The sequence below is a fragment of the Bactrocera latifrons genome, unplaced genomic scaffold, assembly GCF_001853355.1.
Source record: "Bactrocera latifrons isolate USDA-ARS-PBARC rearing strain unplaced genomic scaffold, ASM185335v1 scaffold_117, whole genome shotgun sequence".
In the NCBI taxonomy this organism is placed as follows: Eukaryota; Metazoa; Arthropoda; class Insecta; order Diptera; family Tephritidae; genus Bactrocera; species Bactrocera latifrons.
This window is the reverse complement of record NW_017534597.1, coordinates 972967-985903: the sequence shown is the minus strand read 5'-3', so window position 1 is coordinate 985903 and position 12937 is coordinate 972967. Positions and strand designations below refer to the sequence as shown.

The following is a 12937-nucleotide window of genomic DNA, read 5'->3' as shown; positions in this document are numbered from 1 at the left end:
GCCGTTTCCGTATCGGTGCATTTTATTTATATACATTATAAGGAATGCTCGCCTTTCGTTAAATTATGAAATATTCTATTATCAGGCAATTTATTTAGTGCTAAAATGAAGATTCATAAATAAATTTGTTCTAAAATTCGACGGCGGAATATCACTTTATTGAAATTTTCGTTCAAACTCTGTAATGGGACCCATACTGGGGCGCATCACAGGCGGTTGCCGTATATTATATTCAAAATCTATTTCGTATTTCTGTCGATTGTATTCTATAGCTTTCAATTCTTTGGGCGGTTGTACATTAAAATCTTGCARTTGTTGTGTGGCTGTCATTCTCCTTTTCATAAATGCATCCTTCCAAATCATTGCTAGCAATATATAAAATCCACCAACAATTTTATTTATCGCCTCTATTATTTTTAGTATGATTGGTGTCATTACATGCATAAAGCGGGTAAATTCAAACATAAAACGCAACGCAAAAGTACCTAAGTACTTGATAGCCACAAAACTGCCGGTCAGCAGGGAGATCACAACTAAGCCCAGAAATTGCAGGAAATCTTTTATATTATCTTTGTTKATATCATTGGACATAAAATCATATACTTTGTGTTTTATGGTTGTACCCCAGTTGCGCACAATATTAACAAAGTCTTCATAGCCGATTTGAAGCACTTCCGGTTGTATTACGGTAGGACCACTCATCATATCATCGCTAAGTTTTGTCGCATTATTTAACGCATTTATTGAATTGTCTGTTGTTAACGTTTGTTTTGTTTTTGAATCATCTTTAGCGTACATTAGCGTAGACTTTGATATTTGAGTTCTTTCAATGAGTGAATCAGCTTCTACATTGCGCACAACATTTAACTTTAATATCACTTCATTCTTTCGAAAGCGTATGCTTTTTATACTGAACCAATAATGGCCAAATGCAACTTCCTGTAGTTGTACCCATATATGTGTATCGAGTGTTTTCGTTTTAGGGGTTATTCCCATAAAAGCACCGTGCGTTATGCCAATCCATACCTGTGGTGAATTTTGGTAGAAAATTTGTAATTTACTTCTAATGTCTAGCAATAAAAGCTCCAAATCACGTTCCCCACGATGTAGATCAATTATATCTCTGTAGCCCGCTACAGTATCCACGAAACGACGTTCTTCATAGTAGCCGCGAAAGAATCTAGATTTCAACAATTTTTTGCAAAGTGCTTGTAATGCCTCCTCTTGTGGTGTCATATATGTCGAGGCTATACCACTACTTTGTTGAAGCATTGCTTCTTGTTCTGTCATTGCTTGAAACTGTATCTAAATAAAGACGGTACCGTGAATAGCATCGCTAATGCTGATCTAAAGACTTTATTTTCTACCTACCTTCGCTTTTATATCTAAAAATTTTACCAGCAATTTTGTTAATCCAATAAATTGTTGGACTTTGATTCTCGTATTGTTCGTCACCTTATATTTTTGTTGTCGAGTCCAGCTTGTTTTATTATTTATATAATTTTCTAATATGCATTTAATGATTTAGTTGATCTTCAATATATTTTSAAACGTAGATTTCAGAGCACAGAGCGAAATTTTACTAGTTGTACTCGAATTTTGTTTGGTTTAATACGAGAAAATATTTTAATATGAATGAACTAAACAGCTGTTTAATAGTGCTGCCATTATTTATAAGAAAATATCACAAACTATCAAACGACAAAGGGGAAAATTTTCAAAGTTTACTGAAATTTTTTTAAGTAAAATATTTTATTGTTAACGATAGTCTGATAACCAACCAAGATATACTTTGATATATACATCTAAAACTAATACTGTTCTGTTTTGATGAGCGTTCGTAAATTAAATTTAAATAGATCCAAATGTTTTTTAGTACATTTTGTATGGCAATGCTGTTTAGCCTTTGGAAGAGAAGAGAACAGAAAATTACCAAAAAAGAGAATAGAGTTCAAAAGAAAATCGTTGCTCGATTAAATTAATGTTTTAAAATGGGAAGAAGCTCGAATGCAAGTTTTGTAAACAATGCAAGAATACAAAAGGAACAGCTGCAGCTCTGTAAGATTCAAAAAGAGCTGGAAACCATACTGGGAAGAGTTAATGAAGCCATAAACGAACTGAAAGTAAAATTCAATACCTGTGTTTTATTTATATATTTAATTAACTATTTTAACTTAATAGGTAGAAGAATTGCAGTTAAAAGCAGGAGCAGCAGCAGTTTTAAGTGAAAGTATGCAATCAGCAAATCTAAATAATCCATGCGAACAAGAGCAGCCCAGTACCAGTTCCCAAGCCAGTTTATTACTCGCTCAATTGCCACATAACATGACATGCGAACCAGCCACCCAGGATAACGTGCAAATCGATGCTGTTATTATTAATAAACAGATTATATATTTAAACACAGCATCATGTAACAATAACATAGAAGAAGAGGAGGACGATGACATTTAGTAACAACATGGTAAATAAGTCAATGAAATTACAATAAATTGAAGGCTAAGTTCGAGCTCTTCCGAAATACTTACACATTTTTATTACACATGCACATACAATATGTGATTGATTCAATTACGTATATATTTCAATATTTATATAAATAATAGCTTATTGAATATGCAAATTCGTTTTTTCTATTTATTTAGTTGATGTTTACTAAGTTTAATAATGTAATATCTAAAATTTTGAGAATTCAACCTAAAACACATATTTATAGTTTGAAGCAAGTATGGTTGAAATGAAATCATTTGGGGTGTATGTATACAAGTAGTTTAAAGTTGGACAATTATACATTCATTATTATTCTATTTTTACCCGGTATAATCTATGGTTTTAAGGAAAACCATATAAMTGAAATATCCTGCAAGTTTACTGTGTGACTAAATAATTGTTTAGCTATATAAATACATCTGTATGAAGTGTTTCAAGAACAACACAACACCAGTGTTTTGCATTACCAACTTATACTACTAAAGCTAATTATGGTTCTTCTCAGAATATGTCTTGTTATGTTAATGTCTCAATCAAATGTCATCATCACTGGATGAACTAGAGGTACGTCGGCTTCTTTTCTTTGGTGCCTCATCGGAGCTGGATGAGTCGCTTGAATCGCTCGAATTACTTGAGCCTGATTCGCTAGAATCACTGCCAGAACCGGTATTACTACTATCACTATCACTATCTGAATCTGAAGAACTGCTATCACTAGAAGAATCTTCGTCTGAATCCGATGAACTACTATCGTTTGAGCCTGAGGAAGACTGTGTGTCTGAATTTGATCCCTTCGAAGCATTGCCTGCTGAAGATCCGGAAGAAATTCGTGTACGCTTTGAGCGCTTAGCTTTTGCCGATTTTGTTAATGCGCTGGTTGTGCCACTGTCATTACTTTCAGTGCTTGCTTTTTCAGCCAGGCGCTTTTTAAGTTGTTTGGTACGTGAACTCCGATGCACATATTTACGTTTCTCTTTACATTCATAGGACCAGTGCCCAAGTTGTAAGCATTTCTGACAACGTACACCATTTGGGAAAGCAGCCGCCAGTGTGGCATTACTAAAAGAAACACAATATAATTTATTATAAACTCATTTTATAYGAAACAACGTGTAATTTACCGCTTTTTTATAGAAAGTTTACGAGCAGCTAGCCCAACAAGCGTCATTTGTATGCTTTTTAGGTGCATTGACATTCCCTATCACACAAGGGTATTTTCTCACAGWATTTTTATGCACGCAAAATGAAAATAGTTTCGTCTATATATGTTAAAGTAATTTATTGAAATGAAATATACAAAAATATTGATATATCGATGCTTTTATTTATTTTTTGCAGCCTTGCTTAAGTGCAAWCAGTGTTGCCATTACTGCATGGAAGGTGTAAATGATTTTCGATTAATATTCGCTTATCGATAATAAATAATGTAGATTTCTATATACCTGATATCTGCAAAAGCGATTGACTATTTTGAATAAACATTATATTTTGAATAAAGATATTTAACAAATTAAATGATGACAATTGGCAACTATTTTATTTGAACTATCTTGCTAAAGAAAYATTGATATTTAAAAAATGTGTCTTAAAATATTTAACTGAAAAATTAAAGCATTTTTATGTTTTTTTATGTAACTGTATGACGATATAGATATATATGACGTCACTAATTTGTATTAGGAATTATCATGTTTTTCGCTGCTATTTTCCTTTTTCAAAGCGTAATTTTTACGCATTTTCCTTCTATCATATTTCTCCTCACATGCTACAAAGTAAACAACAAAACATAAAAAACAATTGCTCTGTTTATTTTGCAATTKCCTTCTCTTTTGAAGAACTCCTTTACCATTTCTGTTTTTCTCCTTAATTCACAAAACACCCAAGCAAATCTTACCCTCTTTGTTTTTGTCACACAACGAAGGTGCCTGCGATCTATGTTTGTTTTTGTTTACTTCGGTGCTTGCAAAAGCGGTGTGCATAATAACAAGAATCGGAACAAGGACGTAAATGGCGAAAAATCAATAAGCGAACATGGCAAAAAGCAACAGCAGCAGCATCAATCGCAGCGGAAGAAATAATGGCAAAATGTCCTTTCACCCACACACATGTATGTAAATATTTGGCAAGTGCAAGTGGTCTATTCTTTCACTTTAGTTCCTGCGACAGTTGGCATGCAGTTAAAATATACCAAAACGGATATAAAGAATTTGTGTGTGTTAAATCTTTAAGTGATGATTGCAAATGTATTTAATAATTAATTGAAAATACTTACGGTTCGACAAATAATTAATGAAATGTGTGGAAAATATTCAAATTTGAAAAGGAAGGGTTGTTATAAAATATAGAAAAAAGTTGTTTAATATTATATTATATTTCTAAATTAATATTGGGAAGCCCATTTTCATAATTAATTAATAATTTGCGCGGAAGAGCTTAAGTAGAATTGTGTATTAAGCGATAATGGTTAGTAAAAGTGCAGTTAGCGGCGAGGAACGCCCAGTTTTTATTCCACCACGAAAGCGACAGACATCGAAAAAAGTGAATGGCGCACAAAACTATGTGGACCACATAGTTAATGTACAAGTAAGATTTTATTACATATACAAAAATATTTTCAAATAAAGTTGGCCGTCACTTTATAGTGAAAATTTAAATTTTTTCTTAACTTTCTGTGACTTTTTTCGCTTCCATGTGTGTGTGTGTGTGCGTGTGTGTGTGTGTGTGTGTGTGTGTGTGTGTGTGTGTGTATGTGAAGCAATACTGACGCAAACGTGAAAGTAGGGTAAAAGTAGTTTACAGGCATCGACTGCGATATTGTAAAGTGCATTTTCAGCTCGACTTTTGCTTTTGTTGCAGACAAAGAGAGTTTACACACTTCAAGTACAGCTTAATGTGTGGTTGGATTATGAATGCTATACTTTAAATTACAGTAACAAAACTAAGCACGTTTTCGACAGTSGAGCTAAGATTTTTAAGTTGGGATTTAGAATACCATAAAATGTGTATGTACGGATAGAGGAGGTTCAGAATGGGAGTTATGTTGCCTGTTTGACCTCCTAAGGACCCCTTCCTTTGTTGATCTCGGCGTTACAAAGAGRATTAACTTTGCAAAGAATTTTGGAGTTACTGTYGGCAGTAAGGCAGAGTGGAATGACGCCACGCTCGACATACTGCTGAAAGGCAGCACTATCCAATCGTACATTGACGAGCATCTTTCAAGCAGAGGTATTTGCTATTAGTCAATGTGCAGAACTCAATCTCTTCCGCAACGATCGCAACCAGCGTATCGCCATACTTAGCAACTGTCAAGCGGCACTAAAGGCGATTTCAGCGTATGAGGTTAAATCGTTTTTAGCCGGCAATGAGCGGGTCGGATGTCGTAGGAATCGCTAACGCTTGGATCGGCCAGTTTGTATGGTAGCTACATACATATATGCTTTAGTAGTCCAATCCGAAAAAATATATCGATATTATACGGTTGCCTTGGATAATAATCTGTGACAAATTTCATGATTATATTTTGTCAAATAAAACAAATTTACCAGATTTCGATCAGACAGTTTGTATGGCAGCTGTATGCTATAAAAACGCTATCTGAGGTTCAAAGGTTATAGCGTTGTTTTTTTTAACAATAATTTTAAATAAAATTAACAATAATTTTCAAATAGACACTTACTCAAATAAAAACATTTTGCATAACGGAACTTTAGTTGGAACGGCCAATTTGTATGACAGCTATAACTTAGTCCGATAACGGCGTTTGGGACAAATGAACACCTTCTTACTTTAGTACATTCACAATTTGACCTAAACATAGCTGTTAATAATCGACATTCGAGATTATTTGCATAAAACACACCAAATATACATATATAGTATAATAACGATTTTATTTTTAACAAACCTTTTGTATATTTTCTCTTCAACTTCCAGAATCGACAGAAACTCTCACCATCTAACCCGGCACTTGATGAGGACTTACTTAAAACATCATTGATAYTGAAAAACAAACAACCACTGCCACAAATACCAGGAGCACAAAGCAATGGAGACGCTGTCGATGACCAGTCGACACACAAGTCTTCACAATCTGTGGATAATATTTATGAGGATGATAATGAATTACAGAATTTCGAAAGCGTTTCACARGGCACAAAATCGACAAATCGCCATGAAAGCAGCACAGTTACGCCAAGCAGTTACTCAGAGAGTAGTTTGGATGCAAAATCACACGATTGTCTTAGTAATCGCTCTTCGTCGAAGAAACGTGTAAATATACGCACCGATCCGTCGCATATACGCAGTCAGCGGGAATCGCCGGAAATAACCAACTATGAAGATCTGGAATCAGGTGAAACGAGCGTTTTGAATGTTGATATGCATAGTTTGGAACGGTATAATACGAGAAGGTCAATGGATAGTAACTATCTGACTATGACAGGTAAGTTGTAAGAGAGAGCGGCTAAACTACTCACTTTAAATTTTTGCATCATTGGTCGAAAGAGTTATTGCCCAAGTAGCACAGATCTATTGTTAGATCTAATTGTTTTGTCCAGATTTCACTACATTGCGCTCAAAAGCAGTCTAAACCTCATATTTTATGCGTGTCAAATTCCTTTTTTAGCCTTTGTCTTCGAGGTTACAGCTTTTACACTATACATATATTTTTTTTAAGTACAATCTCAATAAACGTAAATTTTTATTGTGCTGTTGTTTCATACATTACATAGCAAAGTCGTCTGGAAATTAATTAGCTTAAACAAATTAGTCACAATCGTCTGACTTAGCCCCTTGTGACTTCTGCCTATACAGCAAACCTAAACAATCGCTTCGAGGCCGTTCCCACGACAGTCGGATCTACGGAAACCGGAACGGACCCGGATTTTTATCCGGCCAAGGACTGTCAACTCGGCAGAACTCTGCCGTTACAACAACAACAACAACAACAATCGCTTCGAGGAAACCGTTTTGAGTCAACTCAATCCATTAAAAGTGAATCGCTACGCGCATTGAAGTCTGTTCTGGAAATTGACTTTAACAACTGTTTCAAGGATTGGAGAAAACGTTGGCCAAAGTGTATTGGGGCCAAGAGAGATTACTTTGAAGGCACGACTTAGATTTTGTAAAATAAATTAAGAATTTTGAAATTATGAACATAGTCTTACTATTTTTTGCTCATGGTAGTATATAAGTCAATACTCAGCCCGATTTGGTCATTTGGAATTCAAATCTAGGAATGCTCAGCTGATTCCAAATTTAAAGTTTTTAAAGACTTTCAAAATAAAGTTCTACGCATTATTGTGTTAGAAATGATATCATATACCCAGACTTAAAAATGCCCACTGTAAAAGAAACTTTTGAAATATTATATTTAGTATGCGGTACYCTCTCGTTGATWACGTACTTGCGATCCARCTGCTGGATAAAAGACAATAATGTAGGAGACTAAGAAGATATCTTTAATTAGATCTACCCTTTCGATTCAATTGATCTCTGCTTCATTTACGTAAAATCTTGTTCTTTGGTTTTGTCAGCAAATTTATTCATTATCACTTTAGAAATAAAACATGTTCTAAGAAAAAGTTAATACTATACCAAAAAAAAAAAAAAAAAAAAAAAAAAAAAAAAAAAAAAAAAAACATTTACATCTTCATCCCTAAATATTTCTAAAACTAGCTAGGATGCTAACAGTCTCTCCTCTCTCTTCTCTGCTCTTTCATCTCTCTAACTCAGGTACAATTAAACGTGGCCGCAAAAAAGGTCAAAGCGTCGATTTGCAAATCAATATCAGTCGTGAGGAATTGGAGCAGATCAATGCAGTTGCGGCCGCCACACAAGTGAATAAGAAGCAAAACTTATGTTGCACCTGCACACCGAAAACTGGTTTACATATCCTAATACTGTCGTTAATATGTCTTCCATTTATAACTATAATCTCAAGCATTTATTCATTTTACATCGGCACATTAACTTGGTATAATATGTTCAACTACTTCAATGAGGAGAAATCGTGTATATATAAATTYTTTATGTCACCTATATTAATACTCGCCTATCCCGTTGGCATACTCGTATGTACACTGGGTCTAGGCCTCTATTCGGGCATCGCACAATTGAGTTTGCAGCTCAATAGTTGGTTAAATGAGGTAGCCGATATTGAGAAGGGTTTCTACGGTTGGTTATGCTCATTTCTACATCTCTCCGACTGTAGTCCGTATGAGGTCGTCATACTAATGGATATACAACCGGCCCACGATGTGCCACGTGTGCATGTAAATACCTCAACAGAAGAGCTATCGCTCTAAGCGCCCAAAGATTGCAAAAAGGAGAATATGCCTACGTAGTACATAAACAAATGTATAAGTGTATGTATTTACAACTCAATAGTGAACACAAACCGTCGAAAGGATAGTGATATAAGATACTTGATTATTGTAGAAGCAAGAGAATCGTAATTTGTTTCTATTTTTTGGCTAGAAAGTGAACGAAGTGGTGATTCGGCCTTTTATCAGGTGATAATAGAAACAAACGTAATATTTTGGAAATGTAGTACACTATTAAAGTACTGAAAGATTTAATGAACTATTTGTTTAATATAGTTTACATAATACATAGTGTACAAAATAATTTTTAATGCACACATTTGCCGCACATTTTCGAAATACACCATAAAAACAAAAATACAGATATTAAAGAAATTTGGATATAAGAATGGATAAGGGAGAGCTTAGTATCATATTATACATCCTACATTGTAGAATCGCTTATTGTTATAGCAAGAGTGTAAACCAAATTTCTTAGACTTTAACTTCCGAACGTATTTAGGTATTGTGACATATAATAAGACTTCTATGAGGTAGTTAATTTTTCTAAATCACTATATATATAAAAATATTACAAATGTATCATTTAGTTAGGTTAAACATAAAAGACTAGACAGTAGAGACTTAGATTCTTACATAAATCGTAAATCGGTAATCAGTGCTTGTTATGATAACCAAAAGTGGGCAACTAAAGGGTGGTCCATTACGAAGCTCCCTACTTTTTTAAAGGAAAATACACGGARACTTCAAATTTAATGGGGAATATTTAGTATCATTCGCAAGAACATTTTTTAACACTTATTTTTTGAAGATTATCTCTTTCAAATGTTTACCGCGGCTACGTCTCAGATGGTACATCCATTGAGTCCAATTTACTCTAGAGCATTTCAACTAGTAACTGGCGAATGACACGTGTAATGTTTTTCTTCAAAGCTTGAATTGGAACGAGATTGTCCGCATAGACTTTAGACGCACAGGAAAAAATCTAACGATGTGATATCACACGATCTTGGTGGCCAATTAACCGACACAAAACGTGATATTATCTGTTCACGGAAGTGTTCTCTCTATAAGTCCATGATAGATAGTACGCTCAGTAGGCCGATTACGTTGTGCAAGAATTGAGCGAACCGCGTGAAAGACATTCTTTGCTCTTCGTGAATGATTTTCAATAATATTGTGAGCCGTGATGTCTTTCAACGTCAATTTGAACAGAATTAGAAAAAAATCACTATACAGAATCGTAAAGCGAACCTCAAATCGTTAGTCGTCAGCAGCTGTGGAAAAAACAAACCGACGTTTGTGGGAGCTTGCTAGGCAATATTAATATGATCAACACTTTCATCGATTACCTTCCGTTTATTGGAGTTCTTAGAGTCAAACCAACACCCAGAGCAAAACATGTGCACGAGTGGCTCCGCAAACTCAGTGTGACCCTCACATAACTACGTTTTGGAGACAGCTCTAGCTTAAACTCTACATTTCCACAAAAAACTCAGATTTAATGAACTTATGACCATGACATGACATGAAAAATCCCGACATATTGAACTTTTGTTATTCATCAAAGAGTTCATGTCTCACACTAACTACTCCTTTTTATGTCCTACGAAACCAACTCCCCTAATACCTGTCTACCTGTGGTCTCATCTGATTGATGCAACACGTTCCTTGGCCCAACCGTTAAAAAATCTCGTTGACAATTGATTGACATTCCTCTCCAAACAGGCTTTAAATACACTGTTACAATTACATCAGGTAATCTAATATGTATACAATAGGCAATCTATTCACAATCGTAAAATATATCGAATTTACTTCGTTTGGAGAGCTCATAAGCCTCGTAAAGCCAAAAAGATAAAATGTATAATATTTCCCAAACAACTTCTACCTACATGTTATCACTTTTATACTCGTACGTTCTATAATATTGTACTTTGATTGGAATACTCCACATTTTGTTTTAACAAGTGCTTTGGGCTTTATTGTTGCCGGCTTATWAACTTTGGAGTTGAAGGTTTAAATTTGATTCTTTATTATCAGTAATTTTTGCTCTATCCAATTCGCCTACAATCCATTGGTTGGTCAACCGCTTTCCGCGTTCTTTCTTATACGACATATTAGATCAAATATTGCTTTCTAAACCAAAAGCTTAATTTTTTTTCTCTKGACGGAAAATTTTCATTAATCTATTTTTAACACTGATGATGTATGGTATTATAYGTTAGAGCTAGTCAAGAAGTTAAAAAAATTGAATCGAATATGTGAGAAATGTTCTACGGATCATTCTGTATAACATTTTTAAGGATCATAAAAATTCGTTAGTCAGTTTTTGAGATATCCGATTGAAATCTAATACGTAGGTGCATTCTATTGATCATTTGAAAGAATAGGTCACATCGGAGAGATAAACCACATTACTCTCATATAACCGCCTATTCATATTTTTGAAATTTCTTCTTAAAAATGGCTGGCTCGAAACTGGTTTTATACCTATAGCCTCTTAAGGGATTACATGGGTTTTCTCGGGTAAAAAACAGTCTTTTTCAAAATTTGTTTTTCTCATATAAAAAATGAAATATTTGATTAGAATTTTTTATTGTTACAAACATACACTATTCAGGATCATCTAAAGTGAAAAAATACTTGTTTTAATTAAAACCTTAACTTAGAACTTGGACGGAGGAAAACAACTAAAAATTGGATTTTTGGCAGACATTTTTATAAAAAAAATTTAAATTTCAGTGAAAATCTCAAGAAGGTGGGTTGAGTAAAAACACAGTTTAAAGACACCGCACTTAGCCTAGCTAGCCTCGAGCGCACAAGTTCTCAAGGCTGTACCTCCGAAATGATTACTTAGATCAACTTTAAAATTTAGGAGAACATTCTAGAGGTGTAGAATTTAATAAGGCAATTAAAAAATTGTTGAAACCTGAAACCGAAAAAAGGGTTACATCCCTTAAGCAAAGTTGTTCAGAATGATTTCTGGAACACTTCTCACATACGCGAATTTATAGAGAAAAATCGACTTGCTCTTTTATACGTAGCCTCGAGTGTAGCCAGCCTATTTACTTAACCTTGTGTTACCTCGTCTGGGCGTATTTCAAATTTCTAATAAATTATCATAAATTTTTTTACTTAATATCTTAGAAAATAATGCGATATATACCTATTTAAAACTATATATACCAGAAGATGCGGCTAAGAAACCGAATTGCTTTTTGATAATCTAACATGTGGTCTTCTGCGCCTATTAATTTAAATGCTAAGTAACTTTTTCTTAAACGACGCAATTTTATTAATTTACTGTGCAATATAAACTTTYTCAAACGATTTCGATACAAATCGAAAGATTAAAGTGAGTGACAAAATATAAATATATATTCATTTAATTAAGTGGCATATTATCCGCAACTTGATGAACTTAAATATATATAAATATATATATATACGTAATGCAACTGCATTATATTATAATAGAAATCATATATTTGTATATACACATACACAAGCGAACAAAAGCATTTATTTTCAACAAAAATATAGATTTAAGTGTAATTAAGATAACTTGAGTGCGAATTAAGTATTGAAAACTAAATAATTATGTGATAAAAACATTACTTACTATTTGCTGCTTTTAAAAATTATACAAACGCCATTTAAATAAAAAAAAAAACGTTAAAAATCCTCGTCGACTGTACTGCATTTATTGTTCATGAAATTAATGATCACCTAAGTACTTATTGTAATACTTTAAATCGTCAGTAATTGTACAATGAGATTCGATTCAACAGTAATCAGTATGAAATGTGCAAGTTTTCATTTTAAATTGATMGTTTTTTACTAAACTGTAGTGCTATGCATTTTTAACAACTCAGAATTATGTAATTATGCAATTCAATGTTCGACTTGCAAACGAAATGTATGCCAAAAAATAAAAATCTTCGAAGAAATATCAATAAAAATCAATAAATCTTAATGAAATTATGCATTTCATCTAGCGTTTTATTTAAAGTCCTTATTAATGAAAAAAATAAACCTGGCGTTAGTGCAAAAAGATTTAACTGTATACAAACGGTAACAAGGAATTTGACTCAAATTATATATTTCTAACCAAGTTTCGC

The 12937-nt window shown here is 33.6% G+C and overlaps 4 protein-coding genes across 6 annotated transcripts; 2 read left to right on the top strand and 2 right to left on the bottom strand.

The window, feature by feature from the left end:
• LOC108977514 lies at positions 1-1646 on the bottom strand. 3 transcript variants are annotated; one of them, XM_018947243.1, is made up of 2 exons: positions 1372-1646; positions 1-1305 (listed from the first exon to the last, which is right to left on the bottom strand). In XM_018947243.1, the coding sequence occupies exon 2, from the start codon at positions 1288-1290 to the stop codon at positions 157-159; it is 1134 nt and encodes a 377-aa protein (XP_018802788.1). In that variant the 5' UTR covers positions 1291-1305; positions 1372-1646; the 3' UTR covers positions 1-156. The 3 variants fall into 3 exon arrangements, with proteins under 3 accessions (XP_018802788.1, XP_018802775.1, XP_018802781.1); XM_018947230.1 differs by having other exon boundaries at positions 1-1299; XM_018947236.1 differs by having other exon boundaries at positions 1-1292.
• Positions 1647-1930: 284 nt separating this feature from the next.
• Positions 1931-2523, top strand: LOC108977507. Its single transcript, XM_018947219.1, has 2 exons — positions 1931-2123; positions 2182-2523. Exons 1-2 carry the CDS (start codon positions 1992-1994, stop codon positions 2452-2454), a joined length of 405 nt encoding a protein of 134 aa, XP_018802764.1. The 5' UTR covers positions 1931-1991; the 3' UTR covers positions 2455-2523.
• On the bottom strand, positions 2505-3863 carry LOC108977497 (zinc finger CCHC domain-containing protein 10). Its single transcript, XM_018947207.1, has 2 exons — positions 3612-3863; positions 2505-3549 (listed from the first exon to the last, which is right to left on the bottom strand). The coding sequence occupies exons 1-2, from the start codon at positions 3683-3685 to the stop codon at positions 3024-3026; spliced, it is 600 nt and encodes a 199-aa protein (XP_018802752.1). The 5' UTR covers positions 3686-3863; the 3' UTR covers positions 2505-3023.
• Positions 3864-4950: 1087 nt separating this feature from the next.
• Positions 4951-9590, top strand: LOC108977841. The gene is made up of 3 exons (XM_018947770.1): positions 4951-5073; positions 6424-6931; positions 8224-9590. Exons 1-3 carry the CDS (start codon positions 4951-4953, stop codon positions 8793-8795), a joined length of 1203 nt encoding a protein of 400 aa, XP_018803315.1. The 3' UTR covers positions 8796-9590.
• Positions 9591-12937: the final 3347 nt, after the last annotated feature.